The following is a 25,917-nucleotide window of genomic DNA, read 5'->3' on the forward strand; positions in this document are numbered from 1 at the left end:
CACTTATGTCTTATATACAGGGGCTGAACGTAGCCAAATACATCCCTCTCAAGTACCTGTAAAGAGATAAGCTGTGTGTCTTTTCTTCCCCTCCATTGGTTTTAGGGGGTGAGGCTCCCAATAACTCCCAGCCAGGATACTTGAACAAAAGTAGGCCTGATGGCCCCTTAACTTCGGCCTTTGTTATGTGCCCAGCTGGAATCTGACAACCCTCCTCTTCACCTGCAAGTTTCTGCTCGGAATGAAAGCAGACAACGTGCAGGCGCTGCAGAATGTGTCCCAGTGTCTACAGAAATTACACCGGGACAAGCTTAGCAGATTTCTGTGGGGCCCACAATCTTTGCATGGTAGATAGCGTCAACCCTGTGAAAAAAGTGGGTAGACTGCTTTTACCTGCATCTAGCCTCGACTCAAGCCCTGATAGAAATGCTACATCCGGTCATAATATGAGAAACTCCACACCTCATATCAAAGAAATGAGACGGTTGGATTGTGACTACCATTGCACAAAGTCCAAGACATGCTACTCTTGTGACCTTCTTGGACACAATCCACTGCCAACACATCTATGCGCACTTGCGATAAGGCCTCACAACATTATGCACATAGGACAGGTAATTCAGTCACTTGACAGCCAGGGCATGAAACCCACTGGCTTCCTTTGACAAAGGGTTTCTTTGTCATCCCTAAGTCCACATATTCAAAACACACACTGAAATGTTTATCATACATTACCTAAACTCAAAAATCCATTGACTAAACTCAAACACAAAACTTGTCATCACAGCTACACTCATACAAAATGTCCCTAGGCAGACACCTCGCTTTAGTAAAATACACAGCACAACAAACTCTCACACATTCTCTATTTCACACAAGTAATACACACATGTTCCCATAACGACAACACATTGCACAACACTTCACTCACAGAAGTGTAACCCAGCACTCCAACATGCCTCCCACCCAGTCACACCTGCTGGCCAAACCTAAACAAGCGCCAGGTTGACAGTGATGACAGCTCCCAGTAGGTGCATAATGAAAAATTAACACACTAATCGAACACTAGACCAGTTCAGCAATACAACTATTCATGCTGGACCATGACAGTAAGTAAAGAAGTATTCACAACACACTAGAGATACATCAAATGCTACCATTCAAACACAACACATACCGACTTCAGCATATAAAAACTAAATAAAATGCATCACAAAACAATCACAAATGTACTCTTCCTCCTGTATCAGACATCTGTCAAGTTTCCCCATCTGTACTGAATGATGATTCAAGAGAAACTTGTAACGATCACCCACAACACCATGGGGTACTACACTTCTGGAGATATCACTTTATAGGCTCCTATCCATGCGCCCTTTAGTGCCTAAGTACTTTCCTTCTCATACATCACACCCATCGGGGACCGCACAATGCAACTTTTTGCTACAGGGTACTCCTTCTCTTCCAACTCAGCACACAGAAGTGTACTACCCCATGTAAGTCTTTACAATACGGTACTAAAATCTCTCAACTTCACATAACATCAGATACTTCCCCATAAAATCTCCAGCAAAAGGGAATGGCTCTTTCCCCAGTTCGCATCAACACATACACAAGTGTACTAGTCAGGGGCGGCTCCTTCGCAACGGCGAATGAGCGTCGCCCCATTGGCTAAGAGCCAGCAGCTAAAAAATAAAACAACATTTTACTATAGTTTTATTTTTCAGCTTCTGGCTCAGCCAGCATGTGCAGGGAGGGACAGGCCTGGGCCATGGGAGGGATGAGGAGTGGCATGCACTAGGTGGACATGTCAGTTTGACCGACCGTCTTAGGCTGGCCAAACTGACATGCGCACTTAGGTTTCTCCAACCTGGCTGTGTTGCACAGCTGGGTTGGAGAAACTGCACAGATTCCCATGCAGTGTCAGACCAAGCCACTCAGACCAATCCTGGCGTTGCTAGGTATAGAGAGCAGCACTAGGATTGCGTGGGGAGCCTGTTCTGGTGTCCCTGGGACTGCCTGGACACCATCATCATCGGGAGAGAAGAGGAGCAAGGTGGCCGGCAGCGGCAGCACTGGTAAATTATATTTTCTTATAATTATTATTTTTGTTTTATTTTATTCTTATTTTATTCTCCCCCGCCCACCTGCCCCTCCCCTTGAGGTTTTCTCTAAATTCCTGACATTTGGACACTCCCAGCCAGCACGTAACAACACAATAAAACAGAAATGGATATTAATCCTCTTCTGTAAACTGGTACCCAGGCTTCATGTTGAGGCAAATGTAAATGCTCACACTGTTCCCCCATGCAACCAACAGGTAAATAATTTAAACTTCCCCACCTTTCTTGCAGTTAAGCTTTCAGGACACCACAACCATAACATAAATTGCCATTTCCAAACAACGGAAGTCAACATACACAGTAACTGACTAACCCAGATGAGATAAATTTGGCATATATCAATATGCAATAATTACCAGCCAAACTATTCCCTAAACTAATGAACCTCACATTTAGTAGGAAACAACCCAAATTTCATAACAGTGGCACATAGAATGATAAAGAGTTCATGAGTGTCATATTAACATCACAAATATTCAAATCTCAGGCAGACATCATTTCAAATTTCCATGACTTCAGGATACACTATATCTCTAACAATACAGTCTCATGTCTATTTACCATGTCCCAAATTAGTCTTCCATAGTCACAGGGACCTTCTCACACAGGCCACCTCCTCTGCCAGAAATGCACCCTCCCTCAAAATACCTTCCAGATTTCACTCGAGAGCACACACCAGCATTCTATTACATCATTCACTCTCAGCATCCCAGACTCCAGCTCAGATAAACAGCGAATGGGCAAACATAGGATGCTAGAGCACTGCATTTTCTACTATTATTTTCTTGAAATGTGTTAGAAATGGGGTTTTTGATTGGCTAGGGCACTTAAGCCAGGCAGAACCCACCACTTTAGTCAGGGCAAGTAAGTTACACACCAAAGATAACCTGTGCTCATCCTCTGGTAACTTGGCACAGAGGAGTCAGGCTTTAGACTCACACCAGTGACACAATAAATACACCACAGAAGAAACTCCACACATGATTATAAAAATACCTTCTATATCATAGGCACATCACAAGACAAAAACAACATAATTTAGAGCTACTATGCATATAGTGCATCTTGTGCAAATGCTGAAATTGTACTCCATCCTGTTAATGCAGGAAGACAAGCGATATACAGTATGCAATACTTTCCAACTTACGTAGTTTAGTGCAGGGCTCAGGGGTTGCAAAACAACATAAAATACATAATCAGTCCAAGTAAGGCAATGGCTTTAGAACAACGTATAAATCCCCAAATAGAATCGTGGAGCGCCTGAACACCTGTGCTCCTACTAGATGATTTACGGTAGGTTTTATGAGCCCTTGCTGAAAGGAATATGATTATTGCCAAAGTCTAGGCCGCAGGAGCCCCTGCACATCTACCCATTGGGTTATGGTAATTCAAAATCTTTCTAATGTTAGCAAGATCATGGCAGAGATTGTACGCCTCCCTCGAGGTCCCACCCTGTAATATGGACCTGCCAGCCTAGTGCCCCCTAGGTATGCCACATGCCAATGGAAGGGGAGGACACACACTGTAGGAGTCAGTGGGAAGACCTCAACGGGTCCTCCATGTGCAGGATTACCAGTGCAGCTGCCCGAAGGCGTGTGGTGCAGCTGCGGAAGCACGGCCCCATTTTGACAAGCAGGGCCACCTGCAAAGGAGCACGGGATGGCGACCTTTCTCATTCGGGCCTCCGGGGTACCTTTGGGCAGACCAATGCAGTCACTAAAGATGCTGGGGGGCTTAGGACATGGGGCTCACATTGCTGTGCGGTGAGTTGTTTCTGCATGACTCCAAGGGTGAAGGCGGGGCTAGGGCAACGCAGGCATTGTGGTGCACTCCTAACTTGCTTTAGGTCCAGCACTCACTATAGGCTGATGGGAGAAGTGAAGTGACACACTCCCAAATTGATCCGGGTCCAGTGCTCACATGCGCTGATGGAGGGAGTGAAGTGACATACTCCCAACTTGATCCGCGTCCAGCACTTACCACATGCACTGGGAGATAACAACAAAATCTCACCACCCACTATTTAAAAAAAGGATTAGGTAGTCTCAGAACCCCACTGGCACGGGGACTCTGAGGGAGCAGGGTCCCTCTAGCCAGCCCCTGGAGAACAATAGGTGCAAGGTACAGAGGAAGCTAGCAAGTAACAGGTCAGCACATAGGACAGGTAGTCCTGATGGTAGTTCCTCCTAGCAAACATCAGACCTCTGGTAAACCAGAATCAGGGAGCAGATGGCAGCAGGTCAACAACCAGAAAAGCATTCCAGTGAGTCCTTTAGGCCACCCAGCAGATAGGCAGCAGAGCAACAGCAGAAGAGCAGTCCTGATGAGTCCTTTGTGCAGCGCAACAGTCCTTCTGACAAAGGTTCAGTTCCAGTTCCAAAAATGCTCTTACCACATGGGGTCAGAGCCTCTGCACTTATACTCCAAAATGTCTTTCTTCATGGGGTGACTTCAAAGGAACCCTTTCAAGTGTAACACAACCCCTTTCAATGCAGTCCTGGCTCCATACATCGGTAGGGGGTAAATCAACCCTTTGTGTGAAGGACGGATACAGCCTATTGACATGTAAGGTGTGAGCATTCTTCTCCCAGCCCAGGATGACTATCAGTATGCAGATGGATGCCAATGTTTCTCCTGTCACACCCAGCCCTTCCTGAATTTCAGCTGTCTGGAAAGTATGCACAAAGTGCAACTGTTACTCTGCCCTAGACGTTGACTGGAGTCAGGCTGCAAAACACTAGAGTATTAAGCACAGAGAAATGCCCACTTTCTAAAAGTTGCATTTCTAAAACAGTAATCTAAAATTCAACTACAGTAGTAAGCAAGATTTCTCACTACCATTCCAAACATGTCCACAACGCTCCTTTCAGATCAGAAATGACCACTTAAAAATTAATAAGAACATTCCCAATGCTAACCTCTGAGAGGAGCAGCCCTTACAGTAGTGAAGAACAAAATAGGCTGTTTGTCACTACTAAGACATGTAAAACATAAAAGAACATGTACTACTGTTGAGACTTACTATTGTTCTCCCCTTTTTTCCCACCAATCCTGCCCCCACACACTTCATTTGACTTGGTACTTTCCAATTGAGTGCATTTAGAATGTTGGAAATGTAGTCAGTCAGAGAGTGATGAGAAAGAGCTGTGGTGAGGTTGGAGACACTGTATTGACATTGATTTCTACTTATAAATAAAGACTTATAAAGTTACCTCACAGTGGCATAACCTCAGAATGGCAGAGAGGATAGGAAGCTGTGTAAGGGACAGCGTAGTGTCTACACCCCTGTAATTTGTTCCTCATCACTTCTCCAGAGCGAGGTAATAGCTTGATGCAGAGAGGTATACTGCTGTCCACTCTGCTGCATTATCGATCCTAGATAACCAGCGGATCTACTTCTGATGGCCGGATTAGCAGTTCTTTCTCAACTCTCCAGCCATCGTTTTTTTTTTAAAAGGGGCTGTGGTGTACAGAACGTCTAGGGTTGCCTCATTCCTGGTTGTTCTCTTCAGGAGAGGCTGCAGTAACATCAGGAAGAACATTTACCTAATTAGTGCTCCAGAGGGCGGCTGATGTGATCTGGAGCCCAGCGCCAACCAGGAAGACCACACCTCGGAGGACTTGTATCCTAGGCCGCCTTGGATCAAAGGGCCTGATTGACGTCCCCTAGCACACACCCTCAGCTGCCTTAGTTTTGCCGGCTGACCTTACCGGGGTGTAGATTCCCTGCACTTGCCGGAGTGAATTTCAGACCGTGTTGTTGTTGCTCTGGTTTATGAAGCGTGGTCTCCACGCTTGAGAGGGAGTATCTCGACCGTGTCAGATTTAATTAAGGTAATACTCGCCTTCTTCCTGATGTTTATGTAAAGTTGCTTGAAATTTTCCAGTAAATTCTCTTATACGCTGTCAGGCACAGCTTCCCTGTGGTTGTCGAGCATACGTTCCTCACACGCTGGTGCACAGCTTTCATGGTACTAACTTGCCTGTCCATACACAACTGAGTGACATTGATGTTAAGTCACTTAAAATTGTTGAGTGCATTCTCTTATATGCTGACAGGCACAGCTTCCCTGTGGTTGTCGAGCATATGCTCCTTCACACGCTGACAGGCACAGCTTTCATGTGCCTAACTTGCCTGTCCATAATCAATTAAAGACTATACTTGCGGACAGGCATGCGTAAACACTCACTCCAGGTGGGCTTTCTTCCTATAACGCAGATGGCACAATGTTTCTGTATTTGAACTGCATATTTCTATACAAATTGATGCTGTAGTACACAGATTAGGACAGTCTTTTAGTACTGCAGTACATTGTATATTTTGTACTCAGTTATTTATATTCTCAATGAATACTACTGTTAAAATACTTGCTTTAATATTCTCCATCCAAGAGTTACTTTGAATTGATTGCCCCAGGTTGGTTGCCTGAATTGTTAACTTTGGAAATTATTGTACGGGGGCTGCAGGAGCCTTTGTTATGCCACTGGTCCCATCACAAGTGCTACAGCCATGTTGAGCAGTCCTAATGTACAATGCAGTTACAGGGGCCCCTCCCATGAAAGTTGCTACTGTGGTTATTATTGTCGCTTCTAATATAGTGGGTCTGCTGAAAGTGCCGGACCTGTAAGCAATAAGTAGGTGCCACATGTATAACAGGTCCACTGAGATGGCTGGCACTGTCCATTAAAATAATACTTAAGTATACAAAAATGTGATGGATGGAATGCTTGAATTAATCTCAGCCACTGGTAGTTACTCGGGGTGGCATACCATTCTTATTTTGCACTCCATTCTACCTCAGTTTGTACCCAGGTTTATGCAAATCAGTCTTGGCCCTTCTCTAATGGGAACATTCCAACCAGTCACGGCTCACACCGCGTGGAAGGGGGGGGGTTCCGGTGGGAATACAAATTAAATTTAAAATAAACACAAACACTTACCTCCTCCGTCATGCCGCTCATCTCCGTTGCTGCAGGCAGGCACAGGCTCCCAGCCTACCCTGCGGCCAATCTTGACGCTGCTCAGACAGCAGCGTCAGGATTGGTTGGGAGCACCCAGCCAGGGAGCTTCCAGGCAGACTGGGAGCCTGTGCAGGCTCTCTCCAGCCCGGCAACTGTTTTGCTGGGCTAGAGAGAGCCCGCTGCGCATGTGTGTTTGGCCAGCCCCAGGCGGTTGGCGAAACACACATGCACTCTGAGGGGGAGTGCTGTGCACTCACCCTCACTGCTCATCAACCCTGTGGCCCCGCTCTTTTATAAGGAAACTATAATAAACAGAGTTTATTATCGTTTCCTTTTAAAGGTTTGTAGCTGCCGCTGCTGCCTGGGGCCATGCTCCTCCGCCCTAATGGAGGAACCACGCCTGATTCCAACCTGCAACGTCCCTAAAACGAGGACCTTGCTTTGCAGTTCGGGTTGAACTGTTCCCTTTGGAGCAAGGTCAGGACTGAAGATTGAAGTCTTTGTATACTCGATTATTATAATAGAACAGGCCTGATCAGAAAGAAGGGGTGGCCACGGAACATTAGTGTGTTGTGGTGTGCTTCAGATACTGCACTCTCTGCAGAGATGCCGAGAAGATGAATGGGCATGTAACCTGAACACCTCTGTGGCCCACTGACAGACACAGTGAGGAGCTCCCACCGCCTTTAGCCTCGGCTCCAGAGCTCTACATCCTGCCCCCTCATGAGTACATAGCAACAACCTCAACTATTCCAAACACTTAGGGGCGACTCAGGTCACCACGTACTACACACCAGTCATATGTTTCATGAAAAACGACATTATGACATCTGGACATTAGGGAATGTAAGATGAAGTAAAGTGTAAACAGTGACTACACCCCTAAACTGGATTACCTTAAGAGTTTTTAGTTTTACAGTTCTTTTGCCAGTAAGGTTAAGCGCATGATTATATGGCCCAACGTAGACCAGTTTCATGTGAAAGTTAGCCTTTACTTACTGTCAGGACTGCCCACCTTACAGGTCTATGTCACTATAATTTCCTGGCGCGTGCGCTGCAAGGAACAGCGCAAACTCGCAAAACAAATATGTTATGCTTCTGACCGGCAGGGGGCGCGGTAGTTTCGTGAAAGCTTCAGTAGTCCAGCAGTTCCATCTTGTTTTCTTTTCAGTGTTTGGAGTCAAGGGAGGAGACAGTGTATCCGTGCAGACTGGGGTGCGGATGGTCCTAGGGGCAGGCAGCAATAGTTATTACACGCCCCCAAGCCCCTTCCCACTCCCTCTCCGTTAGCAGATTACTCGGCGTCACCTGGATACGATTTTGCAAATCGTAGATTTCCATTCATGGAAATTACTGTGTTCAGGTTTGTTACTCTCATTGAACTGAGTGAATACTACAATTCCCAGAGTGCACATCTTTGTAAACGCAAAACTCAGGGAAATCCACGAGAGCCCCGGTGGCATTTAACTAACCCTGCCCCTTCTCGTGCAGTTGCAGTACTCGAGCCCCTGACAGCCTCCTCACACATTGTGGTCTCTTGTGACCCCATACATCGGGAGTGTGCAGGCCTTTCTCTGCCCCGCATGATCAGTCGCTATCTAACCACTCCCACCTGCCCCGCAAGTTACCCCCATGACTGTGGAACAATCCCCAGGTCCTACAAAGCCACCCAGTGACCCAGAGGGGTGCCCATGGATTGCTGTGCCCATCTTGTGTTCACCAACCGAGATTAGACCTCCATCCTTACAGGGCACGGAAGTGTACCTTAGAAATGTGCAAGTTCTCCTCCATTCTTTCGTGGTTCCATGTCCCACAGGCAGGTTGAAGACAGCTTCTTGAGGTAGCCAGTGACTCCCGGCCTGTGGCGGGCTCTCGCTGCTGCGCAGGGGCGTCTGATGACCTCTAGAACAGGTGGGCATCACAGGCAGGCCTTGGCAAGGTCGTGTAGGTAGGCCACTCCTGGGTGCAGGCCCCCTGCCATGCCTGGAGGGCTGGAAGGGCCCGAGGAGGCCCCCCAGGACCTGGTGCTCCTATCCCTCTACCTGCTGCTCCTGAGGAGGAAGGGCCGGACCAGGGCACCGGAAGAGGCTTCCCGGAGGGTGCAGGAGGCGCAGCGGAGGGGCTTACTGCGGCAGTACCACGCTCTACGACAGAAGAGGCTGCTCCTGGTAATACCAACAACTTGCTTTTCATAACGCTATGCCGCCGCATACTGCCCTTGCGCAGCGCCAATACTGTTTTTCATTTCTACAGTAATCATTTTATCGACCCCATGAGGATAAACGACAAAATGTATTGCAAAGGCTCACAGTTGGAACCTACAGGTTTCGCACTCCTCCTGCATATACTTACTTAACTACATTACAGGTGTATGCAAGTTTCCATTACGTCCGTAGTCCACAAATGCTCCATTCAGCCACGCCTGACCGATTTCAATTCGGGTTTCTTTGCACAAGATTTTGTGGTGACTTATGGCCCCCCTTCCCTCCCAACACACCCACACCTGGAACCTTCAAATTAACACACAAAAGGGCCCACACCAGGCACTAGGCTGGTTATCCTCTCAAAGAGAACATTTCGCTGGAAGTGGGTTTATTTGTGAGGGGTATTTGTCATGGAATTTTTGTGGTAAACCTTCGAGCTGCACAATTCAGTACACATGTGAGCACAATAAACAGCAGACATCTTCCTGGAAGGCTTATCATGGTTTCTCACAATAATGCTAACCCTTGTGTACACGCTAAACCATTGTGGAGGGGTTTATTTGGGTACAAAGTAATATTTAATGGTCTTTTTCAAATCAAGTAAAAGTTGAAATGGTCTCTCAAAGGGAAATTTGAAAAGCATTTTTTTTTTTTTTTTTTTTTTACACAATAAACCAAGTAGTACTAACTATATATATATATATATATATATATATATATATATATACACACATACACACACAACCCCAACCCCCGTCAGGGATCTGATTTTAATCCTCTGAGACGTTTTGACAGGCATTACATTACTTGGTAGTTCTTCTTTGCTAACCTTAACATATGAACAATTAATTGCAACAGTGGCCATTTATCTCACTAAAAGGAGGCCACGTTGCCAGGTACATGGGTGCAACAGTTGGGGTTTCTATAGACTCTGGTAAAGAAACTTTAATCATTCCTCTTTGCCGAAGCCTCACACTTTAGTGGATATCCCAGTATACCCCCAAGTGGAGGTCAGTCCCAGTGTGTGAACTCACTCCACAAACAATTCCCTTGCCTTTTGAATGAATAGAACGGTTCTATTAAAAAGTTTTAAAGGTGTAATTTCACTGAAGTGGAAGACAGAAGAGCACCTGAGGGGTGTTGTATGTGTACATACGTGGAGCACTTCGGTTTTCTGTGATTGATTGCTTATGCCTTTGTGTGCATTGCTATTAAAGGTGGTCTTTCTTTATCTATTTCTAGCTACTGATGGCCCGACGGTGGCAGAGCAGGATCTCTTCTGAGCTTGGCACCGACGGCCACCATGAATGGTGGGAGCAGGTGGCCCTCAAGGAGTTCGGGCCCCAAGACTGGCTGGAGAACTTTCGTTTGCCGAAGTCCACCTTCCTCCAAATTTGCAACCAATTGAGACCAAAGCTTTGCCACCGGAACACCAGCTTAAACCCGGAGAAGAAGGTGGCTTTGGCACTCTGGCGTTTGGCCACGAACATTGAGTGTCACCTCGCAGCCTCTCTGTTCGGTGTAAGGCCATTGGTGGTACTGAAATGCGTGAAAGAGGTGTGCCAAGCGGTCATTTCCCTCCTGAAGCCACTCTACCTCCGCTTGCCCCATGATCACGAGTTGGAGAACATGGCCCGGATTTTCAGTACCTGGTGGGGGTTCCCTCACTGTGTTGGGGCCGTGGACACCACCCATATCCCTGTTGTGGCCCCAACACACTGTGACGATGACTACAAAAACGGGGAGCACTGGCACGCAATGGTGCTGCAGGGCGCAGTAGATGGGCTTGGACAGTTCTGGGATATATGTACTGGTTTCCCAGGCGGGATGCATAACGGGGATATTCTCCAAAATTCCTCCCTGTGGACCTTGTCTAGGGATGGTGGCCTGTTGTCCCAGCCTCAGAGACTCTTCAGTGGCAGGTCTTTTAAGTACGTACTGTTGGGCGACACATCGTATCCGCTGCAGGACTGGCTCCTGAAGCCTTACTTGGACAGTGAGAGACTAACTTCACCCCAGTTGCTCTTTAACTACCAGCTGGAGCGGGCCCGCAGCGTGATCAAGAGCACGTTTCAGCGTCTGAGGGCGCGCTGGCAGTGCCTCCTGCAGCCACACAACCCCACAGTGGTGCCCACCATGGTGCTGGCCTGCTGCGTCCTTCACAATGTTTGTGAGATGCACGCCAGCCCTTTCAACAGTGCTTGGCTGGGGACTGTGGAGATGTCCCACTTCCACCAGCCAACGCATCCGTCCTCGCGGGCCCTGGATGACTGCGCAGCTGAGGAAGTGCGCCAACTCTTCTCTAGCTATTTCCAAAATACAGACACAAATATTTCCAGGCAGGCTTGTAATGGTCCTGAATGCCCCAGTAACTAAAGTTCTTGCAAACTTTCCATTCTTCATCAAAAAGCAAAAATTGATTAAATGGCACATTCATTTTAGCGTGATTGAAAATCCCATTAATCTTGGTGTCCAGCAACAAACTTCATCAGTACAGAGAGTTCTTTATGGTACAACCACTGTTGTGGAGGTTAATTCATATCCTTCCCTTGGAGGGACCAAAATTGTTTTCTGTTACAGCAACAAAGGGAGCATCATAAAGTTATACAATGATTTTTTAGTTAAGCAGACCACTCTTCATGCATCTTACCCCAGTAGATCAGTTCGCCCATACACCCCCCCACAAAGGGACAACTATGGAATGCCCTATATAAATAACCTTGTAATGCGACACAGTGGCTTGAGCTTCACCGTTTACGTGGTTAAGTCTGACCAATGCAAGATTCAGGGTGGCATTTGGTGGGAATTAAAAAGAACATCCTATGGAAACATTAAGCATGTTTCCTTTTCCTTTAATCTGCTGGAACACAGCAGCTGTTTTCTGAAAGGGTGTGTTGCACAACACAAAGTGCAATAAATAATACCATGACAAAATTAACCCCTGTGGTACTCCTAGAGTACAGGGCATCATTTAACTATATATATATATATATATATATATATATATACACAGAGGCAGTTGTTTGTTAGGAAAGCATTAGATGTAGAAGGAATTATGCTTAGAGGAGGACTAAATTATGTAGCAGCTTTGACTAAATTATGTTTCATGCTCAGGTAAATTACGGGGCAAATTCTTTGGCAATGTTATTTTGCTGTTTTGTCATTGTAACACCCTACTCTGTACAGAAATATTTTCAGTGCCAATGTATCACGTGTATAGAGCAAAATGTAAGTGAAAGGTGACCGGTTAAACTTTACAAAGGCTGTATCACTGTGCGACCCTACATGTAGACTTTTTTTTTTAAATATACTTTTAGTCTATTTGCGATAGTAACATATTTTATTAAATCTGCAAATTAAGCAGCAGATGATGGATTCTATGGCGAGTGCAGGAAATCCATCATTATGCAGACAATGACACAGGATCGCATAATTCCAGTGGCCCAACGATTTAGTACACTTAGGGCCATATGTACAAACACTTTTTCCCATAGGCACAGAATGGGGAAAAACCTTTCCTACATCTGGCCCTTAGTGTGAATTTAGTTTTTGCAGTTGTCCTAGCCATTTAGAGGCACTGACTTGTCAAGGAATATGTTTTTTTTACAGGTGTGCTCACCTTTAAACATGATGTGCCTCCAGTCCCTCTCTGTGCATCTAATTCTGGGAAGAGGCCTCTGGGAGTCCCCAGTAATATAAGCTAGTATTAAGATGAGGTGCCCTCAAAGTGAGCTTTCGTGGCAATACAGTGCTCACTAAAATATCAACAGACGTGGCATATGGTTAATGTTGGTCTAATTCCAGCGAATGCCAATACAGACTGCCAGGGATCGTTTTAAGTTTGCATGCTCTTTGAATGATTTTTTGATTTTCATTTTGGTGGGCTTAAGCATAACAAATATGAACACTTATACCACTGACAAGCAATGGGTGGAGTGGGCTCCAAGAAGGTACAAAAGGGAGATGCCCACACTGGCTTACTCAGTCTGCAATGCATGTGGACAAGCAGGAAGGCTTATAAATACCAAGGTGCAGGGGTGCAAAGCCAATGGTACGATGAGCGGGGCCCAGGCAGGCGATTAACTACTGGCAGATAAGATATTAGTTCCATAAATGTGCAAGATTCTTACATAAAGATGATGAATCTAGCTTTTAAACCACACTTTGATTTGAAGTGTTCCTATGAGACCTAATGGTAGAAAATAGGCCTCGCGAAATTTTAATTATAGTGGAGTAATCGGAGTAATTTAGGTAATTTCACTTTAGTATTATGATGCAAAATTACTAAAAAGTATGTGGTTAAGCCCGTTTGTGTGAATATGAGTAATTTGGCACAAACTCTGAGCACAGGAACAACACATTTAATTTGTGTAAGCGCCCGCTACCGTTTTGTTGCATTTAGAGCTCCTTGATTTTGCACTAAGAAAAAAGCGCTAAATGTATCATGGACGTCACAGTGCATTTTGTTCTCAAAAAGTAAAGCCAAATGCTGGGTTACGCTCCTCGCTTAATTCTGTGTAATCTTGCAGAATTGTGTTGTAATTATGCAAATTATGCAAGTTACACCCCTTCTAGTAAAAAGCATGGAAAAGAAAAATACGGTTTTGGGAAAAAGTTTGAGTTTTTTTGTTTGTCAGTATTTGATTTATAATTTTTATGATTATGGTATGTTTAGTCTGAAGGAAGACGGGGGTGGTTCTCGTTCGTCGGCGCAAACCTTGATGCATGATTCCTATTCAGACCTATGTGTGGGTCTGTTGCCTGTGTCGCTTTTCCATAAAGACCGACTCAGTACGGTTGTGGACTGATCGGCAAAGGTAGTGCTTATGTGAAGGCTATGTTAGACTTACTGTTGTGTGTATGCTTCTGGCTCTCGGCGTTATATGTTGTTAAGTATTGTCTACTATCCACACTCCACCAACAATGCTTTCATTGCCAAGATCCAAACAATTGCTGTTTGATATTTATTGTTAATTTTTTTTCTCATGTCAGTTGAAAACTCTATCCAAATAAAAAAAAAAAAAAAACTCTTTGGCTTCTTTTTTACTTTTATACGTTTATTAGCACTAAGTGAACCTTACCTGTTAGCGGGTTGTTGTTTGACCAGGTTATCGCCTGGGATAGGTTCATGGGTTAGGAAGAATGGCTCTCATCAGAACTTTGTGGTCTGGTATACTGATCACTTAACTTAGGCCTGCTTATTTGTTTTGGTGAAAAAACTATACGACATGCAAATATATAAACAAAAGCATACAATGCAATATTATTTGAAATACATCTGCAGTGCAAATATTCTGTATAATATAAAAATACTCTCTGGTGTGTGATGCAATCTGTTGGTACACACTATGGTTCTGAATTTTCATTGAATGTCTTATTTTGGTATTGTGGGTAATGCTGCAATTTCGAAACTTCTACGACCTGTAAAAATGTGCATTACTATAATGCTGAGCACCATGGGAATCTAATTTATTGCAGATGACTGCACGGCAGAAGGAGTGCGTCAACTCTTTTGTAGCTATTTCAAGAATACAGACTGAAACAATCCGAGGCAGGCTTTTAATGGTCCTGAATGTCGCAGTAACGAAAGCCCCCTCAAATTTTCCAAACTTCAGTAAAATCTGATTAAATGGAATATTAATTTTAGTGTGATTGAAAATCACATTGATCTTTTTCAGCAATATTGCACAGAAGAACAATATACAATTATACTGTCTTCCAGCTTCAGTGGGGCATGTGTCCTCCCAGGCTGAAATGAGGGCAGAGAAATTAATGCAGGATGCATGGAAGGGTAATGGGAATACAAAGTGATTTGAGTTTAGCAGCTCACTCTTCCATTGCCTCTCCCCCATTCCACCCCTTTCCAGAAGATCACTTTCTCCATACACGTCACCCCCAAAAGAACAACTGTATTTTACACATATATTTTCTCTAAGTCCATCAAATCCTGAAATGTTGTAGATCCAAACTTGTACTTTGTAGGTCGAACCCACCAGTCAGCACAAGCTGTCTGGTTGCGAAAGATTTATCATGGGCTTACCGAGAACCTGGAGGGGCTTGCAGCTCGCCCATTGGTTGGCTTTTCTGCAGCTTTCATTTGCTTGCTTCTTAGTCGATGGCTTGCCTTGTCCATCTTGGTGCACACACCTACAAAATGACACGGATGGCAACATCATTGACGTTTTTTATTCTTCTTCAGCCGTGGCACGCAGCTTCAGGGATGCTGTACAGCATCACTAAAAACCATTGGCAGAGCAAGCAGGTCCCAGGAGTGAGTCTTATTGGCTTTGCCAATGCCTGTTATATTATGTGTCTGCATGTTATTATAGTCTTATCTCTGAAATCACTGCAAATTTCCACCCAAAATGCTGTAAGATTGGCCCACAAATTACCCAACAAGTAGCACACTGTTCTGTAAACCATTCACCTTAATCACCTTTAGCCTGTCATAAATGGTTGCTGTTTGACCATGATAGGTACAATATACTGTAAGCCTTGCATTGTAAATGATCTTAGTCTTTCTACAAGGTATGCTAAATTTGTCTCCAAAATTGTTTTCCTTCCCAAATTTGCTTTTCTTCCCACAAATGGTGTTTGATTTCATTAAAAAAATGTTTACTTTTACTGATATTTATGAAAATGTTTCCCCAATTCTGATGTGGAAATATAATTAAGGATGTCACTGTTCTTTTGGCAGCTGTCATAGAATTTATCCCCAAATATAGTTTAATCCCCCCCTTTAAAATGCCACTCATCAGAGTCGCAGAGTGACGGTGTCATGCATGCTGTGACTTTGCTCCAAGATACCAGCTCTGCCAAGTACCATGCATCACGTGTTAGATTTACACATATAGATAATGTCTCTGCATCACCACGATGCTTGAAGACAGTCATGAAAATGCGTGGCACTTGACAATGCTGAAAGCAGCTGAACAAATAAAGTTGTCCCTACTTAACTGGCCCTGCTGCTTGTTTATGGAAAACAGGAGAAGATTACAGCGCCATTGGCTATGTAAGCTACCTTGCACTTTTGGGCTGTACTTTTGCCATGAAAACTCAGGTATGCGCCATCTCCTCCTTTACACAGTAATAATTGTTACTAATATATCTGGTGGCCCACCTATTCACTCAGGAGAAAAAAAGGCAAGGAGATTTAAGTGGTAGCTCACCACCCCCACTCACAGACGGATGTCACCTGGCTGCCAGAAAAAGTATACTAAATTTCAGTAGTATGTGCCTCTTGTGGACGTAACTTCTAATATTTGTAACTGAGCCTAGGGCTGCTGAAGCTCACACTGGCAGTCACAAGGCAAGCAGAGCTGCTTTGCACCACAGGAAGAACCTAACTCAGAAAAAAATGCTTAGGCCTTCATTAAAAAGTAAAATATATATAAATGATTCATGCAGTTCTTTACCAGGTTTAAAAACGTGTTTATGTGGCCCATTTTGATGGATGTTTTGCAACTTAATTGAGAAAAATATAATCACATAAAACAAATGGTGTTTTTTTTTTTATTATGACAATGCTAAAAGTGTAATGTTTTCTTTGAAAGGAAAGATTAGCAGGTATAAGTTGTTTCTTAGGCCGCAAGATTTTTCGGTAAATCAAACTACATACTCCTACCGGAGTGTGTTCCTTCATTGTAATATCATTGGCTCTGTTGCAGTGATTGTGTTTAATTTCAGTCAATCAAGTGAAATTTGGGGTGATTGTATACTACTTTGGAGATTTACTGGCATGCTACACGTTTATAGCAACGTAGCTCAGTAGCTTCAGACTGGCTGCCTAATCTAAAGGTATACAAAAAACAAATGCGCCTGTGCCGTCCAGAAACCCTTCTAAACTCGGAGGCTTCACTGCCTGTACATAGAAAACTTTGTCTATTGTGTGCTGGATTCTAAGCCGCAGCCAACCACCGTTAAAGAATGCAGGCCATTTGCCAAAAATGTTCAGAATTACCTCACACACCACCTGGGGTCATGCTTCATCACTGGCCATCCTGTGCTCGCCAAAGCATACTCTAGTGGTGGGCTGGCCCTCGTCATCCAACTGAGGGAAATTATCTAGCGCATGGCAGGGAAAGGGGGGGTGGTGGTAGTCCAGCCACAAATCTCAAATCCCTACCCCCTACCCGGAGTGCAATCTAACTTTATTCAAGGGCAGATGAGGGATAATTAAAAACAAAGAACGGGGTAAAGGAGATGCAATTATGATTTCCTTGTCCCCCTTAAGTTGACATGTTTCAGGCCTCCAATAGCCCCATGCAGGATCCAGGGCTTTTATCAGGAGCAAACAGACCCAATGTGACCCTATCTTGTTTCCCTATTGACAACACTCGTACACATTAATTGTGCACATCCAATCTATACCAGATCACTAATCTCTGACCATTCCTTATAGGTGTATATTCCTTCTTGGAAAGCAGTCCCTAACTCAAGGAAATCCAGACTTCACAAAGGAGAGGAGCAGGGGAGCCTTGTAGTCACACATTTGTCAGAGGTCACCCCCGGCCTGAACACCTATTCATTTTTCTTACTCCTACTGATGCTGAGAATTGGGAGAACTAAGGAAAACAAACTCCTCCTGACTGCTTTCCAAGAAAGACTATTCGTCCAAAAGGAATTGTCAGAGATTAGTGATCTGGTATAGAGTGGATGTACACAATTAATGTGTGTGAGTGTTGTGAATAGGGTCACATAAGGTCTTTTGGGTCCTTATAAAGGCCCTGGATCCCATCTAGGGCCGTTGAAGGGCTGAAACATGTCGACCTAAGGGGGGACAAGGACGCCATAATTGCATCTCCTTTGCCCCGCTCTCTGTTTTCAACTATCCCTCCTCTGCCCTTGAATAAAGTTGGATTGTATTCCGGGTAGTGGGGTAGGTATTTTAAGATGGACTTCCCTCCACCCCCTCTTTCCCTGCCTTTCCCTAGATAATTTACCTCAGTTGGACAGTAAGGGCTGGCCAGTGATGAAGAATGACACCTGGTATGTGAGGTCATCCCAAACATTTTTGGCAAATTCTCTGCATACTTTAACAGTAGTTGGCTAGGACTTAGGATCCTGCCCACAATAGACAAAGTTTTCTATGTACAGGCGGTGGAGCCCCCGAGTTTAGAAGGGTCTCTGGACAGCAAGGGTTATGTGATAGGATTAATGTGGGCGAGCACAAACGGTTGCCCTATAGATTTTGCTCCTTCCTCTGAAACCTGGTAAATTGAAAGGGGTTTTTCTTTGTTTGATAAACATAATTTAAAGGTCACATATTAAAATACCAGTCAAGCCTACTTCCCCTTTCAATACTCTGAGCTGAAAGAATGAGTGCTATTGAAACCCATGTTGTCTTGTGGTGCTAATATGAAATGCTTGGCTCATTCGAGAGTTGTCATTTAATAACCTAATGCATGCTGGTAATTGTAGTTTCCATTCACTTAAGCACGGATAACATACCAGATTATGGTGGTTTCACGTAAAATTATATTGCTGTTTTTAGGTCCTATAATATGCAAAAATAAACCAAAAAGAACAGTTTCCAAGATTTGACATTCTGTGTATTTGTGGACACTAGTGTGTGTGTGTGTGTGTGTGTGTGTGGGGGGGGGGGGGGAGAGAGGTTATGTCTGTTTGTGGGCTCACAGTCAGGGGTCATGATGGAAAAGTGGGAAACCCATGATGTGTGTGTGGTTATGTCTGTTTGTGGGCTCACAGTCAGGGGTCATGATGGAAAAGTGGCAAACCCATGATATAGTTGGCAAGCAGCCCCAAACATGTATTACTTACACATTTGGTCTGTCCTTTGTTTGCCAGGAATACTTTGTTCTAAAAGCACTTCTAAACCATTATGTTGCACAAAGTGTGTATTTTTTTAATATTTATTCCAATCCATGGAAATAACAGCTTTGTTCTATTCGCAATAAAGTGCAACTCAAAGGGCCACATTTACGGCATTAAAATATCACAACGAAAACATGGAAGTATCACACACAAGCAAACTGAAAACTTGGCAGCTATGAAATAGTATAGCTCAACAGTAAACTGCCATACCATTCTCTCTAAATTTTGGGACAACTCAGTACGTTTACATATTGTCCTTCTTTGGTTTCAGCGTTCTGTCACATCTCCCAGAGCAGGCGTTGTCTGCGTTTTATTTCCGTTTCGCACCTGGTCAATACCATTTGGGAGCCTAGCGAGGGGTGCATGTTTTGTGAAAGATTGGGTCTTTCATCGAACAAATCCTTAACGTCGTAAACGTCAGGGTTAAAAGAAAATAAAACTGTACTTCATAGTACGCCTGAGCATTGTCCGCCCTATAAACATGTGAAATAAGATGTAGTTCGTGCGGTGGTTGGTCCCGGGTGTTACGTTCTGCCAGCCCTAAGATGGCCGCGCTCTGTGCCTAGCACCGGTTGAGGCACCGGAGACAGACACACGCCGGCGGGGTCTAGGGAAGCGATGGTGCCGAAGGAGGAGGTACAGCGCCTCGGCCGGGAGCTGGTGGACCAGAGCCTGCCTTTGAGCCAACGCTTCCGGGCTCTGTTTACTCTCCGCGCCCTGGGCGGCCCGGAGGCCGTTGCCGGTATCAGCGGGGCCTTCCAGGATCCGTCTGCTCTCCTGAAGCACGAGGCGGCCTACTGTCTGGGACAGATGGGGGACCGCGTGGCCGAGCCGGCTCTCAGGGCCGTGCTGATGGACCGAGAGCAGGAGCCCATGGTGCGCCATGAAGCGGGTGAGGCTGCCAGTGCGGGCACGGCGAGGCCAGTTATCATGACATTATATGCAGTTATTGCCAAGCAGTGAGTCGCCCGGCAGTAGTGCTTTTTAGTGGATTAGAAACAAAGAACAAGGGCACCAGGCTTCTTGCTTTACAAGCAGGGGTCTTTGCAGCATAAACCACTGTCACTATGGTGTGATATGTAACGTGCACCTAAGGGAGTGGACAAGTGAATGCGAGCAGTGTCACCTGTCGGGAAAAGTGATTATTGACTTTATCTTTAATACACGCAGCGTATAGCAGAATGAGCGAAAATAGCTTAGTCTGCCCTCAACGAGGACTATTATCAATAAAACACATGGCAAAGTACATGTACACAAGCAGGAACGGCTCTAAATCAGAAAGACATGTTGGTATTTATTGTGGCGGGCGGGGATTGTTTGTAGTGTGACGGCAGGGGGTGTGAGCAAGATGGGGGAAGGGCAGAGTGTTGATGAGCAGTGGGTTGATGGGGTGCAACAGTCACGCTGAGGTATATTAAGGGCTGATTACGAAGTCTTTAACGGGATCCAATTGAGACCAAGTGGGCTGGACGAGCTGCTGTTTTCATGACATTGTCAGGCAGCTCCCTGCTACACCCCTCGAAATATTGGCACCCCGGACCTGGAACCAACTTGCCCGCGCCCAAGGCCGGCCCTACACACAAGTTACCATACCTCAGGGACCAAATGCCTGTCCCTTGTAAGCCCTGAATCGGCAACGGGGATGTTTTAACTCCAGTCTACAACGGAAACACTAGAACTGCATGAGAATACTCCCTCACAGTTTCACAGAGCTGTACGCAATGCTAACAGTACTAAACAGTCAAGCAATCGACCCACCAAGTTTTATTTTTCTAAATACAATGCACGGTGTCATAACAATATTGCATCCCATTGTTGTGTCTCTTTACAAGTGACTGGTTTCCTAGCTGTCAAAAGACCACTTGCGCCACTGTAAAACTTTGAACCTACTTGAGCTTACAACTGAAAGTGCATGCGGTAGAGTGGATAATTTGGAGGATCATGACAAGAATGACTGTTTTTGTTTAAAAAAAATATTCTATGTGTTGTTAGACAAGAGATTTTGTTTTTCATTTTTTAAATGTATACATATAAATACGCTCTTCTTCCGTTGGTATGTTAACCCATTCTCATTTTATTTTCCACCACTGCAGTATACAGCACAGGGCAATGTGCCAACTTTAGTCTACATTTTACACAGAAACCCTATACATTAGGTAGTTACTAGCTGGTGTAGAAGTAGGGACCCTGATGAAAGGCCTGGTCTCTGGGCGTGTCACAAATCTATAAAGCTGATAATGGTAATGAGGCATGCATGTGATCCTCCCTGGAATGGAGACCCTTCCTGGAAGGATTACTACTTGAAACTCAAAGAACCATGCCTGATGAAATAAGGATTGTCAAAAATAAAAAGTCTTGCCTTTTGTATCTATTGATTGGATTTGCCGATTCTGTAGGGCATTCGTAAAAAGCTAAATGCTTTATGTCGTAGCACAAGAAGGAGAGGGCTGGAAAAGACATGCACTCTCATGGAGAACTGAATGAAATGGGGAAATTAATAGTTCTTTAAAGCAGTGAGCAATGGAAGGATACACATCATCCAGTCAAAAGGCTGGTAAAGAGATTATGCTCCAGAAAAAAGGCAAACCGAAGGAAGTGAGGGTCAAATTAATGAAGCTGGGAGGGAAACTTGGGGGGCATTCGACTACCAGACCGGAGCTATGGTATTCAATTGCAGTACACCTTTGCTCTGGCCTGAGCAAGTCTGAGCCCAGTCCTTTCAATCCCAAACTATATGACACGAGTGACCACAAGTCTCATTTAAGGAATGCATGAATGGCTCCACCACAACAAGGTATCTTACCAGGTTGTGTGAAGCAACTAATCTGAGGTCTCGGATTCTGAGCTTGTCCTTCCACCTGCAGTGAGACCCACACTCTCGTCCACTGGTGCTGTTTAACTTACTGTCCCAAATGTTACACCAGAATGAACTTCTCAGATCCACTGCTGGCAGCATATTGCTACTGTAGTCCTTCCTGATCTTCCTGATGACAAGAAAGTGGAGACTGATGTATGGAAAGATTTTGCAGGGCCACTAAGCTAGAGCTACAGGTATACCAAAATAGAGGAAATCTTTCAGTGAAACCGTCAGCCTGAAGACCTACTACTTTTCTAGTATTAGGCAGGTCCTATCTACAAGGTGCGTCATTGGAACAGCTCACTGGGGTGAAACAATTTCTTCACCAAATCTGCTAGCCCCAGCCAGGAAAAAGGGTAGAACACTATGAGCCAAGGAAGTACCCAAAATCGCGAAAGCTATAATCTGGTACTGTGGAAGAGGTCCCTTTTCTTTTTCAGTAGTCTCTAAACTTATAGGATAAGTTGGGCTCAGCAGTACCAAAAAATTGCATTCACAATTACAAGAAATAGTGGAAATACTTATATTTTACATTTTGAGAGTTTGGTTTGCATTACAAAAATCATCGAAAGGCAGTGCATCACAAATGAGTGCATTGAGCGTTTCTTGACTGAGCCGTTAAATGTCCCACCAAAGAACCGTGTTTTCTATCTTAGCATTGATTACCATGTGACATATGTTTTGCAGCAAAGACAGCACCAGCGTCCGCTATTCCGCTGAACCTACACAGGACGATGTACCAATTATATCTCCTCAGAGTTTGGATTTGTTGATAGTTCCTTCTGCTATTCGCTGTATGATAAAGATAGAAGCAATGATTATTTTTTCAGATGTACAACACTTGTCACTTTAATTTGACCACACCCTTGGCTACATTGCAGTAGACCACCTCTCTGTAATGGCTACTTATTGATTTCTACTGTTTAGGCCATTGTTCTGTAAAAGACGATGTTGAATACCTTGTTCAATTGTTACTCATCCGCCTTAAAGCACTATTGCGGTCCTTTGGGTTGCTGGTGCTTTTCTTTGTCTGCACAGGATAGAAGTTCTTATGAGAGAACTAAGCAGTATTGACCCGCCTTTCATTCATTGCTCTTGGGTGACCCTCATTTAGAGGCAGTCATTTTTCCTACAGTTTTTCTTTAAAAAAAAAAAAGTACCACTTACTGAAAATGGACCCAACCAGCCCAATGAAATGACCATTGGTCATAAAGTGTATTGCATGTAGGGAGCCGTGCAGAACACTTTAGTGAAATGGGTTGGGAAACATCAGGGTGGACTGCCACTTGCACCCTCTCAAAAGCGCCCAATCTTCTCTCCAATGCAGTTATCTTTGCTTCTGTGCAATCCACCTTCTTCAGGAGGCTTTCAAGGGAAACCACAAACTGCCTGTGCCTGTTTTTGATATGGAAGAGGGTTGTCAGCAGTTCTATCCCCTTAGTGAGCCTCAGCCTGAGATTTGGAGATTCCGACTGAAGATAGTCGGACATTGATGTGGAAGCCCATGCGCCTCCCTTACTGCGTGGTGGCCATTACCATCCACTGTATGTTATCATTTAGTTTGGATCGATGGCCACACATTTTTCTCTCACTCTTCCGGAACAAATGTAGTGTTTAAAGGGACCTGTGCTTCTTTTTCCAACAAAACAATTACCAAGGTGTAAGAATCTCCACTCCGAGTGAGTCTAGAAATTACTTTATTTCTTCAAGTACATGGACAAAGAGGGAGACGTGCAGTTGCTCCGTCCGCCGTTCAAAACCGTCACTACCTCCGTTCTCGAATGCCTCTAACACATACCAGCGCGTGTGGAATTCCCCGCGCACGGCATTCGAGAACGGTAGGCATTTACCAACACTACATATCTTCTCTCTTTACAGAAGAAACCATATGAAAATAAACAATATATATATATATATATATATATATATATATATATATATATATATATATAAACAATATGACGATAACCATATATAATCCTATAAATAGATATAAACCTATAAATAAAACAGTTGAACACATCCTAATAAACAGTTTCTATAGAACATTACCATGAATAATAATCTTTTAACTTGTTTGGTTTTACAATTCTCCTGCCAGATCTACTCCACCTACCACTCCTACAATGGATTCCCTCCAATCTACTAGAGTCACTGGAACTGTTAGATGACCTCCGATCATTTGATGGAAGAAGACAATCATCAGTACTTCCTGAATTCTCTCTATATTGACATTGATGAACATGTTCTTCTCTTCCCTCATTCTTCTCTTCCAACCATTCTTTCCACATATGACTTTTCGGAGTACTAGTCTCCGTTCCCAAGGTGACTCCAGTACTTTTACATAATGACAAAGCAGATACATGCCACACTTTACCATCATTGAGTCGCACTGAATTATTGTACACAGCAATTACTCTCATGGGGGAAGAAAATTTACTTTGGCCTTTCACAGTGTGTTTATTGCTCTTGACTCTCACAACATCTCCAACACACAATTTAACCTCCTTACACTTGTGTCTGTCATCATAATACTTCTTATATTTATCCTGAGCTTTCTCAATATTTGTCTTCACCTCCTCCGGACACCATTCTACTCTTTTAGCAGCTTTGAGCCAACCAACATTATCCTTTGACATGGGAGTTCTACCCCTCATGAGTTCAAACGGACTGGCATTTGTACTGTCACAAGCAGTAATCCTAAAGGCCCACAAGTTTTTCCATAATTCTCTTTCCCAAACTAAATTGTTGCAATTAGACCATTGAATCATTCCTTTAAGTACACGGTTAAATCTTTCTACAGAACCATTACCTGCAGGATGGTAAATTGAAGTAGTATGATGTTTTATTCCATTCCTTCCCACATAATCTTGGAAAGCAGAAGACGTGAATTGTGTCCCATTGTCCGACACAATACATTTTGGTAAACCCTCTGTTACAAAAATGTCATCCATAAATTTGATGATACTGTTTACATCAGCCTTCCTTACAATACCTACCTCTGGCCACTTGGAAAAGTGATCTACAAGCACTAACAGGAAAGTTTGCTCTTCACCGTCACCAATTGGTCCCATCACATCAATACCTACTCTTTCCCATGACATGTTGGGAGAAGGAATGGGATGTAAAGGTGGTCTCAACATCACATGTGTTTTATCTGCATTTTCACAAACATGGCAATCTCTCACCATTCTTTCTACCTCCTTATCTATCCCCGGCCACCAGTACCAATGTTTCACTCTATTGTTAGTTTTCCCTATGCCAAGATGGCCTTCGTGACAAATCTCAAGAATTTTCCCCCTTAAGGTGATGGGAGGTATAACCTTCCCATTCCTAAGAAATAAACCATCTTCCATAGTTAATTAGTCCCTTACTTCCCAAAAAGGTAACACATTTTTATTAACCATTTTCTTTAACGGCCACCCTTTAGTAATCATGGCACTCAATTCTTTCATCCCCTCATCCAAGTTCTGCTCTGTATTCCATTCATCTCGCATAATACCATTGCATACACCTTCCTCTACAATAGCCACCCACATGTCATCTTTACTATCTTCATCAGAATTCTGAAACTCATCCGTATCGTTGGATGGCAAAGGCATGCGGCTTAAAAAATCTGCAACTATATTCTTCACTCCAGGTAAGTATTGCACCGCATAGTTGTAATCAAACAATCGTACAGACATTCTGGCAAGCCTAGGAGAAGCCTTATACAACCCCTTTGTGGTTAAAACCTTCACAAGTGGTTTGTGGTCACATCTTAATATGACTGTGGTACCCCACACATACTGTCTAAAATGTTCCAATGCCCATACACATGCAAGTGCCTCCCGCTCAATAACTGAATACTTCTCTTCAGTAGGAGTTAATGAACGTGAGACAAAAGCAATAGTGTCTTCATACCCCTCCTTATTTATTTGGGTGAGAACCGCTTCTA

The 25,917-nt window shown here is 44.2% G+C and overlaps 3 protein-coding genes across 3 annotated transcripts in view; 2 read left to right on the forward strand and 1 right to left on the reverse strand.

The window, feature by feature from the left end:
• The window catches only part of FZR1 (fizzy and cell division cycle 20 related 1), a 50,339-nt gene extending 41,353 nt beyond the window's left edge, over nucleotides 1-8,986 (reverse strand). Inside the window, exon 1 of the mRNA XM_069217459.1 lies at nucleotides 8,850-8,986. The gene's annotated coding sequence lies outside the window, so the exon portion shown is untranslated. The remainder of the gene's footprint in view (nucleotides 1-8,849) is intronic.
• Nucleotides 8,987-9,064: 78 nt separating this feature from the next.
• On the forward strand, nucleotides 9,065-12,776 carry LOC138268088 (uncharacterized). The gene is made up of 2 exons (XM_069217462.1): nucleotides 9,065-9,253; nucleotides 10,532-12,776. The coding sequence occupies exons 1-2, from the start codon at nucleotides 9,065-9,067 to the stop codon at nucleotides 11,663-11,665; spliced, it is 1,323 nt and encodes a 440-aa protein (XP_069073563.1). The 3' UTR covers nucleotides 11,666-12,776.
• Nucleotides 12,777-19,622: 6,846 nt separating this feature from the next.
• DOHH (deoxyhypusine hydroxylase) overlaps nucleotides 19,623-25,917 on the forward strand; it is a 28,600-nt gene continuing 22,305 nt past the window's right edge. Inside the window, exon 1 of the mRNA XM_069215861.1 lies at nucleotides 19,623-20,015. Within this exon, the coding sequence (XP_069071962.1) occupies nucleotides 19,742-20,015 (274 nt within the window). The 5' untranslated portion in view covers nucleotides 19,623-19,741. The remainder of the gene's footprint in view (nucleotides 20,016-25,917) is intronic.

The sequence above is a fragment of the Pleurodeles waltl genome, chromosome 12 (assembly GCF_031143425.1).
Source record: "Pleurodeles waltl isolate 20211129_DDA chromosome 12, aPleWal1.hap1.20221129, whole genome shotgun sequence".
NCBI classification, from domain to species: Eukaryota; Metazoa; Chordata; class Amphibia; order Caudata; family Salamandridae; genus Pleurodeles; species Pleurodeles waltl.

Excerpts from the sequence above, each read along its gene's own strand:
- LOC138268088 (XM_069217462.1), top strand. The coding sequence starts at position 9,065 with ATGCCTGGAGGGCTGGAAGGGCCCGAGGAGGCCCCCCAGGACCTGGTG. Across the intron at positions 9,254-10,531 it reads GACAGAAGAGGCTGCTCCTG|CTACTGATGGCCCGACGGTG; the intron begins GTAATACCAACA and ends ATCTATTTCTAG.